The following is a 23,525-nucleotide window of genomic DNA, read 5'->3' on the forward strand; positions in this document are numbered from 1 at the left end:
AAAAAGGAGGGAGGGAGAAAGGGAGGGAGAGAGAGAGGGAAAGGGGGAGAGAGAGAGAGAGAGAGAGAGAGAGAGAGAGAGAGAGAGACATGGAGAGAGGCAGAGATAGAGGCAGAGATAGGGGTAGAGAGGGGAAGAGAGACAGAGACACAGAGACAGAGACAGAAGGAGACAGAGACAGAGAGGGGAGGGAGAGAGAGGATACAAGTAGGGACAGAGGCAGAGAGAGGTGGAAAAGAGGCCTCCCTCCCTTGAGATCCCTTTTCTGCCACTCTCTACCCTGTCTGATCTTGGGCTGGTCCCTTCCCCTCTCTGGGGTTTAGTTTCTGTGTCAAATGATGGAGGTGGACTGGATGACCTCAAAGGCTTCTTCTAGCCCTCAGGTCCTGCATGAATTTCCATTCCTGCCCCATTTTTCCTTTGAGAAGGTACATACTCCAACCCCTCGGGGTAAAGATGAACCAGTCCTTAATGGGCAAAAGATATGAACAGTATTTCAAAAAGTGATCAGATAACCAACAACCACTGGAAAGGGAGACGTGTTCAAAATCAGTTATGGAGAAATGTTAAGTGCTTACTGTGTGCCAAGCCCTGTGCTAAGCACTTAACAATCATTATCTCCTTTGATCTGCACAACTACCCTGGCAGGGAGGTGCTGTTGTTATCCCCGTTTCAGAGATGAGGTAACTGAAGCAGACAGGGGTTAAGTGACTTGCCTGGGATCACACAGCTAGTAAGTGTTGGAATCCATATTTGGACTTAGCCCCTCCTGACTCCAGGTCTGACAACTCATCCACTGTGCCACCTAGCTGCCCCATTAAACCTAATTAAAACAACCCTCAAAATGGCCAACAAGGCCGTCCAGGGTTTGCTTAGCCCCGTCCTACCATGAGCATTGTTTGGGCAGCAGAGCCTCATAGGGAGAGCAGGGTCTGTGCCAAGTGGCATCGAATCCATGCTTAGAAAGGAGTGGCTTTAGAGGCTGCACTGGGATTCAACAGCAGTTCAAGCTGAGACTGACACAATCTTGCTGGGTGATCAAACGCGTTCCCTTTAAGCTCTATAAGAATGGGCTTCCTCCCTCTGTGAGCTAGGAACGGACATTCCTATGGAGAAATTCATTGCAAAGACTCAAATGAAATAATATCTTTTGCAAAATGTAACATCTTATAGTACCAGCAGCAATGATTAAAAAGTCATTTCAAATGGCCCAGTTGGTCATTTCATCCTTACCTTCACTCAGCTCATTGGCAGGGTTCCTTCATAATTCCTGGGGAGATTAAGGGTGGTTTCTCCTGCTCCACTTGGAGGATCCATGAGGAGACTGAGGGTGGTGAAGCGTGGGTTGGGGGAAAGGTGTGGTGGGACTGAGTGTTATACGACAGGGCCATCTCTGATGAACCTGGAATACCACCCCTCAGCCAATTTAGCTGAGGGATTGGCTTTGCTTAAGACTTGCTTGGGCACTGTGGCTGGGTGGAGTGGTTGGGGAGGGGTCCTCTTCATGGCTCCCTGCATCTCCGTCTCAGAAAATGTCTTGGGTTCTTCTTTTGCACACAAGCCAGGCCTTTCATCAATCAACGTTCTCTCCTTGCTCATCCCTGAGGAGTTCATTCACTCCCTCAATTTCCTTGAGCCAGGTAACCACCCACCCTGTACTTTACCCTTGGCTCAGTGTTACTCTTTCCACCTTCTGGCTCTTCCTTAGGGGGCACAAGAGTTTGTGGGGCTGGAGGATGCAAGTTACAGTTAAATGGACCATAATTATTAGCTAAGGACCTAGGCACATGAGATCCCATTATTAGCCATAATCATGGAAGCCTCAGGATACACTGAGAAGCCAAGACACAATCTGTGGATTGCCAGCACCAGGTGGCTGCTTTCCTTGCTGAATGCTCAGGCTACTTAGTAAGCAGTAGTGTGTGTATCATTCCATCCACTTATTCTCTTGGTTTGGGGAGAGTAAGCAGTCCACTGCTCTTGGGAATTCCAAACTGGTATGGCATCCCATCTCCCTTTGCTGTCATGACTCCACCATCCTTTCCTGCCCCACCCTTGGCAGCAAGAGGTCCCATTCTTTCTGGAATCCTTCCTTAGAGATTTGTGTTAAAACAGCTAGCAGAAATGTGCAACATAGTGCACAGGAGGTGGGCACTTCTGTACAGAAGCAGAGAGAGAGAGAGAGAGAGAGAGAGAGAGAGAGAGAGAGAGAGAGAAAGAGAGAGAGAGAGAGAGAGAGAGAGAGAGAGAGAGAGAGAGAGAGAGAAAGAGAGAGAGAGAGAGAGAGAGAGAGAGAGAGAGAGAGAGAGCGAGAGAGAGAGAGAGAGCGCTCCCTGCACAGCAGGGGACTGGGACCTCTTCCTGGAACTGGGATGAGGACACCATCCTCCAGGCTAAGCTGAAGGCTTTTCCTGGGTTTCTGGCTCAAGGAAAACAGACGGTCACCCAAGGAATGGGCACTGAAGAAGATCCCACTGAGTTTGAATTCACCCTCATTCTCTCTCCCTGCCACTCCAGGAGAAGGTCACCGAGAATAAATCCTCTTCTGTCTCCAGGGACAAAATCAGGAGTCAGAGTCAGAAATTGTGGTCCTAATGTCTTGAGTTTTTGTCTTGGCAGCTATTGCTGTCTGTTCCAAGAAGAGAAAGGTGTTTTCTGACTTCTTTTGGAAACTGTAATGTACAAATAAAAATAGGTGAAGAACAAAAAAATCAGAAAGATGGTGATGGGGTCAAATGAGTCCAACAAAAAGCTGGGTCAGAAGAGTCTACTCACCCCTTGTGGCTGGGCACCCAGGCAGACTATGACCAAAGGATGAAAGCTAAGGAGAAAAATAAAAACAAAAATAAAAACTGAAAAGAAAGGGGGAAATGGAAGAAAAGAGAGAAAAAACAGAATTTACAGTATGTCTGGTGAGGAAGAGCTGATGACTGCAGTCAGAGTAAGGCAAGCTGCCATTTAGAAAGAAGAAAACACATGAGAGGCAAGTAATTTCCAGGCAGGGCACATGGGGGTGGTGGTTAGAGAGGCCCACAAAGGCCATTTGTTCATACACAGTACCTCACTGGGCCTGGGGAGTCAGGTGAGGAGATCCCTTAGAAGCAGGTTCCTGGCTGAGAGGGTCACAGCAGCAAGGACCCAGAGCTGAAAGGGATATCACAGGCCAGCTAGTCCCATCTTAAAGATGAAGGACATTATTTTTCTAATGTATTAACAACAAACATTGAATTAGGATCGAGGCTTTTTCTCTTATTTCCTCATTCAGGGAGCAGCACCTGTGGGTCAGTCAGCCAGTCTCTGAAAGACATGGCTGATAGATGAGATTGTCTTCATCCTGGAGGAACATGGGCCTCGATCTGGGGCAGAAGACCTCAGTACTGTGTAGAGTGTAAACAGAATCTAATCTAGGTGAATTCTTTCCTTTAGGAATAAGCCCACATCCTTGTAGGCCTCCATTGGAGTTTAGGGTGACCCAGAGCATGAAGGAGAATGCCCAGAAGACTGGTCTGGGTGGAGATGGATTCCTCTGTCCAGAGTGCTGGAGGCAGCTGAGTCTCAAGATCAAGCCATGTCCTCAGCAGAAGAAGCTAAAGACTTCTAGCTCACCTCCTCATTAATATGTCCACCAGTCAGGGTTGATTTCTGCTGCCAGGGGCATTCTCTTTCAAAAAACCATTTCAGGCATTCAATGTCTTCATTAGGTGTCTTTGGGTACCAAGAGAAACCACTGACCACCAATTTATTGATCATTAGCTAGTCTAACGAATAAATTGACTATTATTTACCCAGAAACTCTGACTTTCAGGCTTTTCACTCATAACACAGCTAAGGAAACAAGAGCCAGGGGAGGTAAAGGCCCAAAGTTATATAGGTAGGAAGCATTTGAATTGGATTTGAACCCACATTTTCTGATTCCAGAGAAGTCTCTTCATTAGAACTTTGTCAGGTGAGATGGGAAACTAACCCATTTTTGTCTCTTCTGCTTAACAGGTGTGTTACGCTGGGCCTCTCTGAGCCTCAGTTTTCTCTTCTGTAAAATGGGTCTATACCCTACCTATCTCATGGGGTTGAAGTGACTCTAAAAAATAGACCAAATCCACCACATTGAAACCCCAAAGGGTTGTCACTTGTGATGAATCCTGGGCAAGGACAAGAAAGGGAGTGAGGCTTCTAGATAAGTTTTGGTGTCAGCCCCACATCATGCGAAGGGGGCTGAGGAAGCATGCATGTGACATGGAGAAAAGGTGTCTCAGGGGCCAATGACAATCGACAAAGACCTCTTCCCACTGGACGACCCGAGCATCTCCTATTTGACTCCACACTGTAACATCGGGTGAATGGCCTACAAGTGAAATTGAGGGCTGCCGGGTTTCATGAGTATTCTTCCCAATGAAGAATTTCTCTCTGTTAGGGCAAGTCAGTACCTGCCCTACAGCTCATTCATGAAGGTGGGTCTTCAAGTGATAAGACCACTTGCCCAGAGTCACAGTAGGTGGCACAGGCAGATCTTGAACCAGGACTTCCTGACCCCCAGGCCAGTTTCTTGTCCACTATGCCACACTGCCTCTCACTGGGATGATCCTGCTTCAATGAGTAATGACCTTCCCAATTCTCACAAGTGCTCTGAGAGTCAGCTCATGGCCACAGGACCCTCCTGCCAGCAGGGCCTCATTTGCTGTATGAGCCAGACCCACCCAGATGCCCCTGAAGGCATCAGGATTTTCTTACCTTTTCCTCCAATTCCTTAATTTGTCTTTTTTGGGCTTCAATTCTCTCTTCTAGCTCTTTTATCCTCTGCAAAGTGGAAAATCAAGAAAAAAAACCCATGAAAGTCACCAAATTCATGGAAGCCAAAGGAAAAAGTGGCCGTGGTGATGTGTGCAAAAACAGAGGCCATCGAGATGTGTGCTTGATGAGAAAAGACAGTCAGTGTGTGCACATGTGTGCATGTTCACAAGCTCATGTGCAAAGCCCTCAGTGGAAAAGACCATCATGGAACACTGCTCACAGAGTCTTCCAGAGGCTGGTAAAAGCAGCAACAAATTAGAGAAAGCCTAGAATGTTGTACATTGGATCTGTGGTGTTAGCAAGGGTAGCCTTGGAGAGCCAGACTGCAGTGTAATTCCTGCAATCTAGCTATGGACATAACCAGGAAAAGCTTGGATGAGGCACAGAGCCAGGCAGTGGTGAAGAATCAGGGAGTGTCCCCAGGAAGACTCAAGAGGTGTAGACATGGCCCTGGAGAGCTGGGTTACCTGAATGTCCATCCATGCACATCTGCTATGGTCATGGCTCTAGGCTTCCAGAGACTACATTAGATATCTCTCAATGCATACCTATTAAGTCCATGGCCCCACCCCCCACATAACTCTTCCTGTACACTGCTTCCCAGGCACCCTTTGGTGTGTACCTGCTGGGCATGCTGAATCAGCTCCATGCGCTCCCGTAGGATCTGAGCGTCCCGCTCACGCAGCTCACTCATGACCTGGCGTTTCCACTGCTCCACTGCCACCTTTAGCTTCTCCCGCTCATCCTCTGACAGGATCTCTGCCATCTTGGCCCCAGCTTCCTGCTGCAGGGCATCATAGAGCATGGCCTCCAGCTCCAGGATTTGCTGGGGATCAGAAGGTGTACAGATGCTCTTACCGGTTTCCCTCTCAGGGTGGCAAGGATTCTCAGACACCCATGAAGCACAGATGGCAGATTGAAAAAGTGCAGAGCCAAACCAAGTGATGGACCCTACAGGCCAAGATGAGACATTTATATTTTCTCTGAGAGGCAAAAGAGAGCCTCTAAAGGCTTTGTAAGAGGGTAGTGAGCTTGTCAGACTCCAACATCCTTCCTGTTTTCTTCATCCCTTTTATCCCTACAGACACCCTGATTCCAAGGTACTCAGCGTTCTTACTGTATCTGCTCAGCTTCCCCTCCCACTGGAGAGTCTCACCAGGCTTGCTCTCTCCCACCCCCAAGCTCTTTTCCTCCTTCTGACCATCACTAATCTATTTACTTCCATTCCGTGCAAGGATATTAGGTAGATAAATCCCCAACACTTGGGAATTGTGGATGAATATGTTGCACAAAAAGATCAACAAAAATGAATATATTGATAGAAGTGAAATCTCAGTGCTTAGCGTCTAAAGGGACATTTGGAATTGTATGGCCCCAGAACCCAAATGAAGGTGGCTTACCAGGGCTTTCCTCAGGGCCCCAGATTAGAGGGTGTTGGCGGCATTGGCAGGACTTTAAATGGGAGCAGAGATTGGACAAAGCTTTTCCTGCAGCCACCTCCTAGAAGCATCCTTGCTTAGAGATCTCAGGACCCCCTTCCCTTCCCAACTCAAGTGAGGGGAGTTTCATGCCACTTGTTCTGGGTACAAAGAGTCCTCCTTATGGCTCTGCCAAGGTCATCACTTTCTGGGATAGAAGGTGTGCCAAAGACAACCTCCAGGGAAGGGATTTTCCCAAGGCTACCAGATCCCATCATCCTAAAACACCCCACAACCTGGAGGTAGGGAGTCGAGAACAGACTTGTGGATCCCAGGTTTGCCTCTCTTCCCACACAGTCCAAGGGGCTTCGAGTTAGATAGAGCAGAGGCCTTGAAGGTCATCTAGTTCAGCTTTACAGAGAAGGAAAATGGAGTCCAGAGAGGGGGCTGCCTGCTCAGTGTCAGATAGAGGAAATAACCCCAGAGATGGGACTTGTGCCTGGATCCAGACTTCAGGGCTAGGGCTCTTCCCTTGCCTGAAGCTGTACCTGATTTAGATGCTGCAGACCAGACACCCCACTCAATAGGATGCATTTAACCCTGTCCTTGTTAGGAGGAAAAATAAAGCCAGCAGCCCGAGGCAAAGCTAAACAGCTCTGAGAGACAAACTCTTCTGTTCTCCTGCACTTCTTCCATGTGCATGGCCGTGGCATTACTGGAGTGATGGGGAAAGGACTGCCACAGAGCCCCAGGGCTGTGCAACAGGGCCGATGCGCAGGGTCTAATATGAGCAGCAAGCTCTCACTTGCATTGCCACAAAACCTGGCCAGAAATCTTTCATTTTCACTGTCACTGTCACTCAATCACTCACTCAACAACAACCACCCATCCAGTATCTCCTTCGTCCCAAGGTGCCCTGGGCTAGGCATGTGAGGACAGAAGTCAGCAGTGAACCCTCTCTGTTCTCTCCTGGTTTGCTCTGTGCCCATTGCTATGATTCAGTTCAACAAGCACCTAGGAACTTACCGCCGTGTTCTCAGGCACTGCTCTGCCCAGGGGAAGGGAGTGAGTGTGCAAGAATGGACTGGTGGGCGACATCCCCATAGGAAAAACATTGACACAAATTCCTCCAGTAAAAGGCTAACTGGGAGATATCCAGGCAAGGTGCTGGGCAACTCTAGGCAGTGACTCCCAAGTGATTCCCCCTCATGGGAAGAGGCCTAGCTTGGGACAGAGAGAACAGGGATTGTGTCTTGGCTGTGCCATTTCACAGCAGTTTCACCTTGGTCAAGTCTCTTCCTCTCTGGATCTTAGTTTTGTCACCTGTTGCTACGGGAGGTCGGACGTTAGATACTGCCAAAGGTCCTTTCTAACTCTCCTTTGTGTGGGAGTGCTACCCAGTCTTTTGGTCATGGCTTTGTTTGTGCCTCTCTCCCTCCTTACTGTTAGGCGAAATTCTGCCCACTCTTCAAGGCCTAGATCATATCCCCCCTCCTTGGCACAGCATCCCCTGATACCCTAGCCTGTAGGGACTTTTTCCTTAGCGTGTTCCTTGTTTTTCCTGCCTTTCTGGCTTCGTACAGTCTGGGGATGCTATTGGACTGTTGGTGCCTCCAGGCCTCTGACCTTCCCAAAGGGGCATCCTGCATCTCTCTGGCCCTGCAGCACCAAGGTCAGCTCCTCATATATCATAAGCACATGGAAGTACCTATTGGCTGAGAAAAGAGCAGAGTGGAAATGGGCATGGTCAGGTTTCTTCCCAGTTTTGGCAGAAGCCATGGTGACCATTATGAGCCCCGGCCAGAAGGTTGGGCCATGAGTACTGTTAGCCATCCTGTATGAGCTCCCAAGAACACATCTCAACATGTGAGAAGCAATAAATGGGCTGAACTCTTTCCACACGACATACAACTCAGACTTCTGTGATAGTGAGTCTTCATGGAGTGTTCACTCTAGCATAATTGGGGAAGGAATGGCTTGGGAATAGCTCATCTGGAGAGGGAAAAAAGATCTGGAGATTCGAGTGGCCCACAAGTCCACTGTAACCCAACAGTGTGGGGAGGCAGTCAGGAATGCTCATATGATTTTGGGCTGCATTGGGGAAGGCAGAGGGTCCAGAATGAGATAGGGTGGGGGGAGCGAGAGGGCTGCAGTGCCACTGTCCTCTGTCCTGGGCAGACTACATCTGGAGTACTACGCTTTATTTAGATCTGGATGCTCTGTTTGAGGAGGGTCATTGCTGAGCTGGCGAGTGCCAGGGATGGATGGAGAGTCTCTTCATCATCCTAATGACAATGCATAAAAAGTGTTCCTGGAAGGCGCTCCTTTTCCCAAGGATGGGGCTTTAGCCAGAGTTGGCTCAGGACTGGAACAAGTCCCGGGAATGGTTCCTTGGCTCTTATCTGAGGGTCAAGATCCCAAGGAATGATTAATATCCTAAGAATTTCTCAATTAGATTCAGGACAAAGTTTGAACTTTTTTGTTGTTTGAACCTTTTTAAATATAGCATTTTCTTCAATGAATGTTGTTTTTTTCCTTGGGCAAAATCGTTTTAAAATCTACCTTTCCTGGAGACATTGCAACCTCCCATGTGTGAACCTGATTCCAGCTTAGGGTTGGCATCTGGACCTTTCCCCACAGCTCTCCCTTCTGTGCCCCCTGCTTTGGTTGTATAAACAGTAAGCAAGTTTCCCACGGGCTACAGGATTCAGGGGCTGGAAAGAAAATACTCTTTAGCTACATTTGAAAAAAATGCATTATAATAATTTCCTGTCCATGGGAGCTTCTCATGATTTATCAAACACAAAAGAGGTAGGGTTAGGAAGCTGGTAGCTTTGTGCAGAACAAAGTCAGCCCTTTAATATGTTCCATTTGTGCCCAACTCTTTTTTATTTAACTATTGTTATGGGAAATATTTAAGAAAGAAGGAAGCTCACCATTCAACTCTGCTACTGATGCTGGGGGAAAAATCCTCACTTATCCCTGTAAACTACCACCTTTCTTATCTTCTCCTTTGTTTGGCTTTCAAGGGCATCCCAGATTGGCTCCTACTTGCTTTATCTCTCACTCTTCCTCTTCACATCTCCTACACCCCAGAGTAACTGGCAGATGGGATGCTAGGGAAAGAGCTTTAGGTTTGGACTCAGAAGAGCTGGTTGTGAATCATCCCAGCTCTGCAGGTACTGACTATGACCACAGACAGGCTACTCACCTCTCTGAGCCTTGGTTGGTGCTGGGTTAGATGATATTCAAGGCCTCTTCCAGCTCTCAATCCATGGCCCTAAGGTTTGAGGCCTGGCTCTTCTACCCAATAATCCATGGGAGTTTGGGAAAGCCAACCCAATGCTCATCAACAAAGCAGCAATAATAATAATACTTACAGGTTTCCTTCACAGGGCTTTTATAAAGGAGAAAAATCAGAAGACTGTAAGCTCCCTGAAGGCAGGGACTGTTTCAGTTTTGTCTTTTGTCTTTATATCCTTGGTGCCAGGGCTTACTGAATGAACTTGAGTAATGGATGTAAATTGCTTTTTAAGCCTTTTTAAGCCTTAAAAATAACAACAGTCAATGGATCTGGGTAGGCGTGCCATTCCCTAGTGCAAACCACACCCCTCCCCCACCTTCTCATCTGGGGGGATTTTAACCCTCTCATAGAATGGAAACAACAATTGTTTCTGTTCTGGCCAGAAACTCTAAGGGTCTTCCCTTCCCAGACTGACTCTTTTGTGAAGGCAAACTAGGCCATCTTTTGTCTCAATTCTTAGCTAGCCTTTAATAATTGAATGGGCATCACCTCAGTCAAACCTGAGACCTGGGAAAGAGCTTAGCTTGAAGAGGCCAAGGTCTCCCCCTGTATCTAGGACCATCTCCAGTTGTCCTGACCTATGCCTTGCCACTGGACTCCAATGACTCTGGAGGACAGAATGAGGCTGGTGACTTTGCACAGCCCTGCCTCACTTAAATCCAATTCACCTGCAAGTCAAGGTGTCACCCTCCTAGTGTCATTGGTCCTCTTCGAGAATGAAGGATAAATGGGGCAGCTAAGTGGTGCAGGGAGTAGAGCTCTGGCTTTGGAGTCAGGAGGACCTGAGTTCAAATCCAGCCTCAGACACAGAACACTTACTAGTGTATGACCTTGGGCAAGTCACTTAATCCCGATTGCCTCACCAAAAACAGCAAAAAAAAAAAAGAATGAAGGATAAACAATAACAGCCCTCATATATTATATATGTGTTAAGCACACACACACACACACATAAGTATACACATGTGTATTATAGGTATGCGTAAACATATATACACACATACATATGTATGTTTATGTCCTTCACTAGTCTGATTACACACATGTGCATATATGTATATGCATGTATTATAGATATATACACATAGGTATATATCTTGGGTCCTTCACTAGCCTGGTTACACGCACATATACATATATGTATATACATACATATATACATAAACATTATCTATTCTTGCTCATTTGGAAAGTAGGTATAGTTCTGCTTATGTAAGGTGGGTATCCATAAGGTCTGAATCTCTGAGAATGGGCTCTATCCTCTGTAAACACACTTTTCTGGGGAACTAGGTAGATCTCAGGTCCTTCAGCCCAAGCTAATGGGTAACAAAGAGGTTTTCTGGTTGTGACTGAGATACGTGCTATCTTGGGAACTTCCTCAAAGTTCCCAAGATAGCACGTATCTCAGAAGAAGGAAAATGGTGATGTTTGCAAACTCCAAGCCAATGAGCTTAGCCTAATTCCTGGAAAAAATTCCCAAATGGATTATTGTTGTGATAGAGGAGATTTAGAAAAGGGAGAAGTCATGTCAACAATGGTGAAATATCTGAACTCTTGAACTGGTATTTTGCTTCTATTTCTTCTCCCAGGAGAATAATTTTTGGCCTGGTAAGAATAGAATGGATAGGATGGGATGCAAATTCAAGCTAAGTGAAAATACAATCACATGGCATCTTGCTTGCCTCAGTGAATTCAAGCGAGTAAGCTGTCTCCTAGAAGACCAAGAGAACTGGCCAAAGTGATGGCTGAGCTGCTGCTGCTGATCATCCAAAGGCCTTTCTTCCTACAGATAGGTCAATCAGTCAGTCAACTAACATCTACTAAATGCCTACAGTGTGCCAGACCCCGTTTTAAACAATGGAGATACAGAGAAAGACAAACAAAAACCAGTCCCTGCTCTCAAAAAACTCACACAAACAAATGCCATTTAAAAGATTGCAAATTGAAAACAACCACATGAGAGATTGTGCCAAGTCAATAATAAGAATAATAAAAGGCATACAACTTTAAAAAATGTGAAGGTCTCTCTTTCTACTCAGTTAACTGGCAAGGATGACAAGCTATGGGACTCAGCAACATTAGGAAAAGACAGGCACGTGAATGCCTTGTCTGTGGAACTAGAAAGTAGGCCAAGCAGACTGGAAAGCTATTTGGAATTATGCTAAGCAAGTGATTAGAATGTCTACACCCCTAAGAGATGATTGGCTGGCTTAACTTTCTGCCAAACTGTAAGATTTTTAAAAATTTATCAGCTTTACATTAAAATAGTTTATTATATTTTGGTGAATATCTGCCCATACAAAGTTAGCATTTCTCTAGAAATGCAATATGGCTTTTATTTTCTTGATTCTATTTTAAAATGTTATGTTTGAGATTGGGGGAATTGTTTCACATCGACGGGGTACTGAAAATGACAATTCTGTAAGATTCTGTGTTGGTCTTTGGCAAAAGTTCAACTGTGAAATTCATTCAAAACTTTACAAAGTATTTTAAACTTTAAATTAGAGATTTCATTTCACAGTAATGTAACATTTAAGTATCCTTCACTGCAAGAGAGTGTTTTGGCACCACAGTGTACCAAGCATACCATTCACTGTAATTCACCATTAGTCTGTAGCATTTTATTATGAACCGGTGTAATAGGAAAGATGTGTTTTCATAATTGCTTAGTTCCTTGACTCATATTTTAGTCAAATTATGTCATCAAAGAAAAACAAATTTAAAGATTGATTGCCAACATTATGCTTTCTAGCAGTTGTACAGAGAAAATTTTTTTGCAGTTAGCTGAACTCCCATTAATCTAATAAATGAACTGATTTGAGTTAAAAACAAACGAAAACAAGAATGTCTACACCCTTTGGAGATCCCATCACTAGGCATATAGCCTAAAGAAGTCAGAGGGGAAGGTCCCCTACACGCCGAAATATTTCTTGTAGCACTTTTTCAAGTAAAGTACAAATACAAACAAAGTAGAAGCCCACCAGCTGGGGATGGGTGTGGAACATGAAGGTAATATAGTATTGCAAGAAACAAAGACTATGAAGGGGCAGCTAGGTGGTGCAGTGGATAGAGTTCCAGCTTTGGAGTCAGGAGGACCTGAGTTCAAATCTGAACTCAGACACATGATACTCACTAGCTGTGTGACCCTGGGCAGGTCACTTAACCTTGGGGAAAAAAAGGAAAAAAAACCAGACTATGAAGCATATGGAGAAGCATGGGGAGATATAGAAACTGAGGAAAAGTGATGTCAATAGATAACTGCATTTAATGACATAACAATGTAAGTGGACAGACCGATGAAAAGGGAGGAAATCCTGAGTGTTGGGTCAGTATAACAATCAAGCTGGACCTTGAGGGAGAGATTTAAAAAGGCGCTCCATCCTCTCTTCCTTGAAGAAGTGAGGAGCCATGGACTTGATATTTGCTGTGGTGTCAGTTAGTTGTTTTGCCTAGGGTTTCTGGCCTGCCTTTGTTCTCTCTGACTCTTCTTTACTCTTTGTGCCAATGAATGGCTCTCTTGGTGGGGAGGGGAGATAAATTGAAAAGTGAAGTTGAGGTAAAAAAAAGATATCAATAAAACACTTTTAAAATAAAAAAAAGATATTAGAGAATGAGACATCTCAATAGTAAAGACAGGTAAGTATTTTGCCAGGTTTTTGTAAAAGAGAAGTAAATCTGCAAACTATAGTTTAACTTGTATTCTCAGAAATAAAAGAGAACAATATTAATGAGAAGGTTTGTAGGCATCTCAAAAGAGAAGCTGTGATCACCCCAAATAATCAGTGGCACATCTAATATAGGTCATGGAAAACTAACCTCATTTCCTTTTTTTGACAGGGTTACTAGACTGGAAGACCAGGGGGTGCTATAAATATAATTTACCCAGATTTCAGTAATGCATCTGACAATGTCTCATACTATTCTTGTAGAAAAGCATGGAGAGATGTGAGTTGCATAAGTGTATAGGCAAGTGGTTTGGGATGTGTTGGAACTGCCACATAGCCATGAAAAGCTCTAATCTGGGCAGTGGGGGAGGGGACTTTATTAGAGTACTCCGGGGATTTGTGTATGTGTTGTGTTATTTGCATTTTAATAGATAAAATATGTCATTCTTATCAAAATTGTGGATGTCCCAAAGCTAACACGTTGGATGACAGAATCAGGATCCAAAAAGAATCCAATGGGACAGAACATTGGATTAAATCTAATAAGACAAGATTCATTAGTGATAAATATAAAGTCTTACATTGGTGTTATAAAAGTCAGCTTTACAAGTACAAGGTAGAGGAAACATCAAAATAAGAATCTGTCTGAAAAATATCTGGAGACTTTGGTGGACTACAAGCCCAACATGAGTTAACAGTATGATATGGCAGCCTAGAAAACTAATGTGCACTTTGGTTTCACTCAGAGAGTCCCCCGCTATGTCAAAAGCACAGGGCTGAGGGTCCTGCTGTACTCTGCACTGGCCATATCACAGCTGAAGTATTTATTTTGTCTCACTGTGGCTGCTACATTTTAGGAAGAGTATCAGCAAGCTAAGGCATGTCACAAAAGCTGAGTTCAAAGGGACCACCATGGCTCTGTAGTCTAACCCATACCTGGAAAAAAATAGCCCTATGCAACAGACCTGACAAGAGGACATCCAGCTTGTATTCACAGACATTAGGGAGAAAGGGCCCAACTGCTTCCTGAGGCAGCTCTTTCCATGTTGAGGGAGCTCGAACTCTTAGCAAGTTTTCCCTGATGTCAAACCTAAATTTGCTCCTTGCCAGCATCCCTCCATTACTCCTCGTTCTTCCTCCCTGAAGGCGAACCAAGCCTCTCAAACACTTGAAGATAAAGAGCCCGCTGTTCCCCAGTGTTCTCTCTTCCAGGGTTAGCATCTCTAGCTTCTTCACCCCAATTTCATTTGGCAAGACCTTGGATCCTTCACTAGCCTGGTCCCCCTCATTTAGCTTACCTGGTCGCCTACCTTGATTTAACCCTAAATCACCATTGACCAAAATGTTCTCCAGCTTGCCGCTATTGTTCTTAATGTGTCTTCCTCAGGAAGAGTCGAGGGGACTCTCAGTACCCCAGTCTTAGACACTATATCTCTCAATGTAGACTAGGGAAATTCATTTTGTTTTCAATGTGTTAGTAGGTGCTGAAGGTGCCCAGGATGATGAGGGAACTGGAGATGTAAACTCCACCGAGGCATTCCTAAAGCACTTGGAATTTAATCTGGCCATGCATTGTGGGAACTTGACTTTTACCTTGTGTGCCTGGTCCAGTGCTTGCTTCCTGTAGTCAAGCTCTTCATCCAGATATCCCTTCTGTTTGCTAAATAACTCCTGAGGACAGAGAGAAGGGTATGCATGAATCGATTATGGGTAGGCCGGCCCCACAGACTTGAAAGTGGCTTTCCTTTCTGTTGGAGGTTCTGCCTACCTTCTCATTCTCCAGATCCACCATCTTTTGCTGCAGGGCAGACTCAGTCACTTCTATCTGCTGGAGCCACTGAACATGAAAGATGACAAGTAGTCATGCCCAGGCAATTAATCGGGATCAAAGGAACACAAGGTGCAGTCCGAGATGAGCCAAAATGGTACCAGGAGGACAGCCCAAAAGGGCTGAGCAGAGAACGAAATGAGAAGAGAGCCCTCAGGGTTCTCCCCAGTTGTATAGCAAGGAGCCCATCACACAAACCTATGATGTGGGAAAGGCCAATTCTCCCCCAGCTCTAGTCCTGAGGACAATCCCAGGCGAAGAGAGGCTGTCAGAGCCCAATTGTGAGTCTGCCTGCTGCTTGATTACCCGTGTGGTAGAGAGGTGATGCTACATGTCCGTGAGCTGAGATTCTTCCAAGGTGCCCCTGGGTGATCAGGCTTTGCGGGACTGGTAGCTCAGGTGGGTTGGCATTGCTGGAAGCCTTCCCCCTCCCCACCCCCTCCCCAACCAAACCATCTCTAGTTTTTTTCCTCTGGAAAAAAGGAAAAGGTCTCATGGAGAGGTGTTTGTTGGGGGGGAAGGGAGAGTCTTTTGGCCCCAGGCTCTCCAAAGAGAATGAATATGGGAAGAAGGATTGCATTTTCAGTCATCTTTCTAACCCAAACTCTCCCAGAACGTTTCACCCTCTGTCCCTCACAGGCACAAGCATCAGGCAGGCCATATGTGGACAATCGGTAAGCAGCTAGGTGTGAGTGAGTCTGCAGGAGGCAAGAAGCTGTGAGGTACTCAAAGGGAAGGCTGTGAGCCCCATACCACAGGGCTGTGGTCTGGGTACATTCTCAATGAACAGTGTAAGCTACCTTTTTACAACAGTCCACAAGGTGGCATTCATTGCTTATCTTCTCTAAAACTCAAGCATCCCAACGTCCAAATGGATCTGACATGGACAAACTTTATCATGAATGCTGTTTGTGCAAGAATGAGTGTCACCTCACACACTTTTCCATGGCAGGGCATAGTTACTGGGTTTCCATCTATGCTTCCCATCCCCTAGTTCAGAAGAACCACACCTTTGTGTGCTTATAAGAAAAAGGCTACAATGTCTATTACCTTCTCAGCCAGGGTCAGTACTGTCCTTGCTTGGATGACAATGACTTGCTCTTCATTGGTCAAATTCTATAGGCAAAAACAGGAGAGAGAGTCAGTGAGTTTAGGTGGCTCTGCCTCGTGCTCCACTGTCCCAGACACCACACATTCTGGAGAAGCATTTAGCAAGATAGCAGAGATCTGTTTACTCTTTGTATCTTCTTTCTTTTCTTCAGTTCTAGACATGTTCACATCTCCTCAAACTTCTAGGGCATATTTGTTTTTTGTCCATAGATATATCATCCGATTTTTTCCCCCATTCAAACATAGCTCCCTTTGGCTTATTAATGAGTTGATCTCACGGTATCTGCTAGAGTAGAGAAAGCTTGGTCCCCAGGACACCATTTTACATATGGAGTCACTTACAGACTGTGCAAAGATCCAAAGATTGCAGTGATGAGTATTCTGCCCAAACCCGTGTCTCTGGGCACACTTTTGTTTAAAGTGAATGTGGTATAAATTCATTCCATGAATTATTAAAAACAGTGCCTGGGAACCAGGAATGATAAGTATAATATTCATGCTTGGGAAATGGATGGAGTCTCTGGCATTTCCCATATTCTGCAGTTAATATGTTTTATTTATGGCCCTGGCAGGAGGGATGGAGGCCTTCATCCCTGACTCCCAGTCACTGCCTTCAGGTCTTGACAATGGCATTAGCATCTTAATCTGGTTACATCGGGGACCTGAGCATTGAACAAAGGCCCCAGAGGGGAGCATGGGCCACACACAGTCTGCACTTGGGGGAATGCTACCATGCTTCCCAGCCAGCGTTCATGCACACCCATGGGGATAACCTTGGGCTTGGGTGCTGGGATCTGATGTCTGATTGAGGCTTCTGATTGTTGATCAATGTTTCCCTCATAAATACAGCAAGGCACAGAACTGGATACTCAAACTCCTACGGCCCATGTGTACACATAAGAGACTCCTCCCTCTTAGGCAGAGAGCACTCTGCAGGCATTTAGGGAGTGGAATACTGCTGAGAGGGAAGGTGATGAAAAGAAAGACACAAACCCCATCCCACTCCTCCGGGAGCTGCCATTCTAACAGGAAGGTGCTGAGCTAGGAAAATTGCTAATCTGCAGTAGTAAATGGAGTGTCCACACTGAGAGTTCCCCATACTATCAAAATCAGCTCAGTTTTGCTGTTGTTTCTGCTGCTGCTGCTTCTGTTAATGTGAGAAGCACTACACTAGTCCTGGGAAAGGGCAAAGTGAAAACGGGGCCCTGGGTTCTAAAAGCCAAGATTCCCCTGGTGGGAGCAGGGGCCAGGAGGTGCAATAAAATGTGCAAACAGAATTTGAGGAGGGAGCCCTGATGGCTGGAAGGACCACAGATCATGGAAGCCTTCCAAGAGGAGGCCCTGAGGTTCCTGAGCTCAGCCTTGAATGAAGCCAAGGATTCTGAGAAACATGGCTAAGGAAAGAACACAACCCAGGCAATGCGTGGGGGCTGAGGCAGCCCAGGGTCAGATACGAATGGTAAGATGCCAAGTTCAGGGAGAAGCTAGTTGTCCAGTTTGGCTGAATGTAGATTGTGGAATGGGAATAAGAGGAAATGAATCTGGACATGTGTGAAGGAACCAGGTTGTGGGCTTTAACCCCTAACCTGAATACTTTGCGTTGCTTTTTCTAGAGTTAATAAGGAGCCACTGATGGTCTTTGAGCATCTTTGACATAAGACTTGGGCTTTAGGAAGGTTACTTTGGCAGGTGGGGAAGGTTATTTTGGAGCAAGGAGAGACTGGTAGTGGTGATACCAATTAGGATGCTATTACTGTAGTCCAGAAGAGAGGTGACAAGGCCTTGAGCAAGAGCAAGAAATGTTACAGAAATAGAATTGACAAGACTTGGAAGCTGAGCAGATGTGGGGAATGAGAGAGAAGGAAGAGAAGACTTTGAGGTGGAGAATCTGGGCCCTGGCAAGATAATGATGCCCTCAAGAGAAATGAGAAGCCTTGAAAAGGAGTGGGAGTAGGGGAAGAAAATGGTGTTTCATTTTGACTACGTTAAGCTTGAAGTCCTGGTGGGATGTTCAAGCACAGAGCCCTTGGAGACTAACTGGTCCAATGCACCCACATTACAGATGGAGAAACTGAGGATACGAAAATTTAAATGACTTACACAAGGTCACACAGATAGTAAGTGGCAGATGTGAGAACTGAACCCAGCACCAGTGTCTTCAAGTTAAGCATGAAGGAGGGAGGCTATGTCTGCACATGCAGATTTAGAAGCCGCTCATGTGGAGGCAATAACTAAACCCACAAGAGTTCATGGAATCACCAGGAGAGAAAACATATAAAGAGAAGAGCAGGGAGGAACCAGGCTTGGAGAGCACTGATGGTTAGGGATCAAGAGATGTATAATGATCCAGAAAAAGGGACTGGGGACAGGCAGATAGGAGCAGAGTCCAGAGAGAAGCCATGGAGGATAAAGCTTCGAGAAACAGCTAGCAGAATCAAAGGCTGCCAAGAAGTCAACAAGGGTGAGGACTAAGAGAACACCATTGGATTTGGGAATGAAGAGCTCTTCTGTGATTCTGGGCCCTCCCGGATGTCAGCGCTACAGTGTGACTGGGTTTCTCTGGCTCCCAAATGGGCCAGGAGAAATAGTAAAGACACAGAGCCTGCTGGAATCTGAGCTTTGTCATTAGGGAAGAAGATGGCGGTACAACATAAGGCTTGGCCAGTCGCCTTTGGAAATGAGTTAACATGGCCAGTTGGGAGAATTTAAAACAGACTCCAGTCTGTCTATTTGTTCATTCATTCATTCACTCATTCATTCATTCATTCAGTGATATGCTAGGAGGCGGGGGAGACATGGGTAAGACAGACACATAAGAGACATTTGGTCCCTGTTTTCAAAGAACTTGCCGACCAGTAGGGGGAAGACAAGGTACTTACACAAATAATTATAACCTAAATAAATGAGAAAAGTGTAAAACAGAGTGACCAAAATCATCTCAGTGGAGGCAGGGATTAAGAAACAGGCAGGAAGGCCAGCAGGGGGGCCTGGGCCTGGGACAAGACAATCGGGAGCACTCTGGCTTCAGGTGAACATATGTGTAGTCATCTGCCCACCTTCCTTTGGGGAGAGTGAGCCAACCAGGCCTTGGTCACATGCTTCCACTGAGAAGCTGGCAGGTAAAGCTAACTGAACTGGGGGTGGGGAGGGGGTATGGATAGCTTACCTGCACACTCTTCTGCTCCTCCATTGAGCCCATCTGAAAGGCTGCTGCCTCACTGTCCCCTCTTCTCTGTCCCCCTTGGGAAATTATCTTAACAGGTTTCACTTCACACTTTCCACATTTATTTCTCTGTGTGTCTTATCTCCCCTTCTCTCTCCCCCCAGTAGTCTGCAAGGGCAGAGACCAAGTGCTCACTTATTTTTCTGCCTTGCTCAGCTCCTAGCCCCTAGTAGGCTCCCAGCATATGCTCACTAAATGGATAAATGAATGAATGAATGGTGGGTGAATGAATGAATAGAAATGACTGGAGGCTGTTGTCTGAAACCCTGCCATGTTAACTCATATCTACAGGCACCCAGTCAACCCCCACACTGCTGTAGCCACCTCCTTCTCCTTGGTGGTGAGTCTCAGCAAGCAGCATCTCTATCCTGTTGTCTTGGTCCACTTGGGAACCAGAGGAAGGCTGTTCCAATCTCCTGGATCAATCTCTGTTCTGCTCTCCTCTTCACACCCGCTGCATCCTTTCCCTTTCTCACCAAACCCAATGGCCACAATTCCACTTGGCCATCCCAGGTGGGCAGAGATAATATGGCAGGGAAACAACAGGGTTTTTCCCCCTTTAAATTTCCCTATGGTCAATTTAAACACAAACATCGTCCAGGACCAGAATGGAGGATTTGTAGCCACTAATGCTATTGACAAACAATGAGTCATCAGATTCTGGTGATGGAATACCAGCCCTCTGATGGCCAATCTTACAGCTCAGCCCCACTCGTGTCCTGTGCTTTAGAATGAGACACAACAGCCTGGAATATGACAAGATCACAGTCAATTCACATGAAGTCAACATGCCCCCAAATGGGCTCATACCCAGAGGTGGGAAAGAGCTCCCTTTCATGGTTTACCTCCCAAACCTTTGGCCCTCAAAGATTTTATGTCTCTGAATATAGATCAGAATGTGGAAGCAATGGATGGCACACCATCCATAGCATCCAGCCTGGAGACTGGCTCACCCTGGTCATCCTTGGTAGTGCTATGTCACCAGGGGGACCCTTTGAGACTGAACTTTGGTTACCTCAGGCACAGTTGGAGCAAGTGGCTTCTGCTCCAAGGGAGGAAAAAGAAGCCCTGATCTCACACGTGTCGACATTCTGTGCAACACAGCTTTGGCTGTGCTCAGTGAATGTTTGTGAAGCATTCATGGAGCACACAGCTGGAGGAAGTAGGAGAGCACAGCCCAGGAGGCAGAAAACCTGAGATCCAGCCACAAACCAGTGAGGGGATTTTGGATCAAACACTCCTTCCCTCTGTGCCTCAGTTCACTTGTGTGTAAATAAGGGTGCTGAATTTGACAGGCTCTATGGGCTCTTCCAGCTCTAAGCTCAGTTCTGATGCTGAAGCCGGAGACACAGCAGGGTGAACCACATCTGCTGAGTGGTCATCAGTGTTCTGTCTGCCCATGTTTTCGGCCAAATAAACCTGGCACCCTTCTGGCTGGCACTCGTTCGGAGGTCTCAGGGAGCCGAGTGGGCTGAGGCAGGGATGCAAGCTACTTTTGCATGGCTCAGAGCTCCAGGTCTCTCTCTGAGCGTGTGCATCTTCCCATTTCTCACTCAGTGGCCAGGCTCTGCCATGCCCTGATTCAGGAGCACTTTCCTCCAAGAAGCATGTTTAACTTGACTTTGTCAACCCAAGTGGCCCATCTCTCAGAACCAGGAGCTTTGTGTGGGAGCCAGAGATAAAGTATGACACCTTTAGAAAAACCCCAAGCACTCTCTGAAGCCAGCTGTCTACCTCATCCCACTCCTCTGCCACACCTAGTTCTCTCTCTGTCTGCAGTGATTGGTTCCAGACTGCCCATGTGGCTCTTCCCCTGAGCTCTCCATAGTGGGAGGGCTTCCAGGGCAGGCCCGCTTCTCTGTGGGCATTGTTTAGTGCTTAGGGCATGGGCAATACAGGCAGCTCTCAATTACTCCAGGCTAGGTTTCTCACTGAAGGCTGACCAAAGGCCCTCATTTCTCTTCCTCCATCATGTGGCCCATGTTTGGGTCCTGCCCTTGACCTCCCTGTTATGGGCTGGACAGGAGCAGGCAGGAAAGAAATTCAGATCCACACATGAGACTACCTGGTAATATGCCTCATGAGAAGTCTGGTTAGGAAGAAGGCTGAGTTCCTGTGAGCCAAAAGGAGACCTGGGGGGGGGTATCTTGTTAACCCAAGCTCTTTGCCCCCCTCTTTCTCTGTTACCAGGAGTAATTGAGAGGTAGATAGTGGAGAATTTCTGCTGCCGGCTGCAGAGAGACCCCTGAGAAGCAAAGGGCCTGGGAGGGGGGATATAAAGCACCCATGGAAATCCAGAATCTAAAAACAAACAAAATCTTAGTTAGACAAAAGTAATTGGAGGAAAATTAAATGCATTCAAAGCACTAGCAAAAAGCTCTGTGTTCATTCCCTTTGCCTCCAATGTCCAATGCCCTTAGACAACGGGCCAGGTATGAGATGAGTTGGCCCATTTCACAGAACATGTGCAGGAAAAAAGAAGAAAAAAATTCCCTTAGAACCAAGATGAAGACGCAAAACAAAAATGGCAACTTGAATTCTGAGGACAGATATTTCTTCCTTGATAAGTCTGAGTCCCAGACTATAAGAGCTGGAAGGGCCCTAAGAGGCCACTCTCCAGCAGGGCACCTAAGGACAAGAGCCAGAGGCGGCATGGAGGCACAGCTCCAAGTCCCTGGGAGTTCTGGATGGAGGCAGGGGTGGCAAAATGAAGGGAGAGAAGGAAAGAAGGCCCCTGAGGGGCCAAAGCATGCAAAGTTAGTAAAGGAACATACACTTACGGCGTTATCCCCTAAAATGTCCAGCTTCTTCATTAGCTCCGCCACAAGGATATCCTGGGCAGCCAGGGAAAAATCAAATCATCCACAGAGTGAGTTCGGAAGATCAGGGTGGCTCATGGGAATGCAGCACAGGAAGGAAGGGGCACTACTGACCGTGACGCCTTCGGCCTCACAGTAAACTTGCAGGGGGCTTTTCCCATCCACAAAAGGTGTGTGGTGAAAGTTGATAGCAGGGGATTTCCTTTCCCGCTCCTAAAATTAAAAAGAAACTTCTGGGTGTGGTGCATTTCTGCTACTGGCCCTACCATGCACAGGGACTATGGGTATTCAGGTGACATTAGTTTAAAGGAAGCCCACCAAACACGAAAGAGAAGAAGGGAGGATTCTGCAAAGGCTCCCACCATGCAGCTCGGCATCATCCAGCAGATCCCTATGGAAAAGCTGCTTGTGAAGAAAGCAAAGGGAACCCCAGGGGTGCCCAGGCAGCTGCTCTCCATCAGCCACTGTGCCTCATGCAGCAGCATGCCTCAGTGTCCTAAGGGGGCAGACTAAACTCTTCGTGGGCCCTGCCTGAAATAGGGGCTGGGCGGCAGTGGACGCCCTCTCGCCCTCCTTTGCTACCATCCATCACCCGTGGGTCTTGTCTAGCACAGGCTGTCAGGAGGCCATCAGCTGTCAGCAAAGGACTGAGCATGAGGGCTGGGAAACATCAGCCCTGCCAGTTCGGATGGCTGTGGGAATCCATGATTGGATCTTTGAAAAGCCTTTCCCCTTCCCACCTTGGTTTTCATGGAGGTTTGACCTGAGGAGGAAGCTGCCCCTCCCAGTGGCTTTGGGAGCCCAGACAGCTTCCCTTAGGTCTGGGCACTTACCTCCAGCTCTAAGATCCGGAATTCCAAGAGTTCATTTTGATCTTTCACATCCTGGACATCGTGTTTTAGCCGTGCTTCTTCTGTCTCCATTTGCTTTATCTAAAAAAGAGAATAGAGGGGCAGCTGGATGGTGCAGCGGAGGGAGCGCTGGCCCTGGGGTCAGAAGGACCTGAGTTCAAATCCAGCCTCAGACACGATACTCACTAGTTGTATGACGCTGAGCAAGTCACTTAACCCCAATTGCCTCACAAAAAATAAAAGAGAACAGAGTGTAACCAGGTGATCACATATGGCCTGCATTTTGAGGCACACCAAAAGTTAGCTCTAGTCTTTCTCGAGGAAGGGAGGCTGGCCCACCCAGTGACTTCCTAGGACTGGCTTGGGGCTCCCAGAACATCAGGAATTGGCAGAGCAAGATAAGCATTGTCATTCCTGGAGCCCCCTAGAGGTTGTGAAGCACTTGACATGCCTTATTTGGAGTCATTGCTTCCCAAATTCTTCGGATCAGAGCCACCAACAGTCCAGACAGCAAGTTCT

The 23,525-nt window shown here is 46.6% G+C and overlaps 1 protein-coding gene across 1 annotated transcript in view; it reads right to left on the minus strand.

Annotated features, from left to right (window-relative positions):
* The window catches only part of JAKMIP3 (Janus kinase and microtubule interacting protein 3), a 172,694-nt gene that overhangs the window by 25,808 nt on the left and 123,361 nt on the right, over positions 1–23,525 (minus strand). Inside the window, 10 exon segments of the mRNA XM_078150682.1 lie at positions 1,234–2,672; positions 2,776–2,852; positions 4,729–4,794; positions 5,411–5,614; positions 14,769–14,846; positions 14,944–15,012; positions 16,054–16,119; positions 22,117–22,170; positions 22,270–22,368; positions 22,989–23,087. Of these exon segments, the coding sequence (XP_078006808.1) occupies positions 2,802–2,852; positions 4,729–4,794; positions 5,411–5,614; positions 14,769–14,846; positions 14,944–15,012; positions 16,054–16,119; positions 22,117–22,170; positions 22,270–22,368; positions 22,989–23,087 (786 nt within the window). The 3' untranslated portion in view covers positions 1,234–2,672; positions 2,776–2,801.

This window comes from Phascolarctos cinereus, unplaced genomic scaffold (assembly GCF_003287225.1).
Source record: "Phascolarctos cinereus isolate Bilbo 61053 unplaced genomic scaffold, phaCin_HiC Scaffold_3;HRSCAF=262, whole genome shotgun sequence".
NCBI classification, from domain to species: domain Eukaryota; kingdom Metazoa; phylum Chordata; class Mammalia; order Diprotodontia; family Phascolarctidae; genus Phascolarctos; species Phascolarctos cinereus.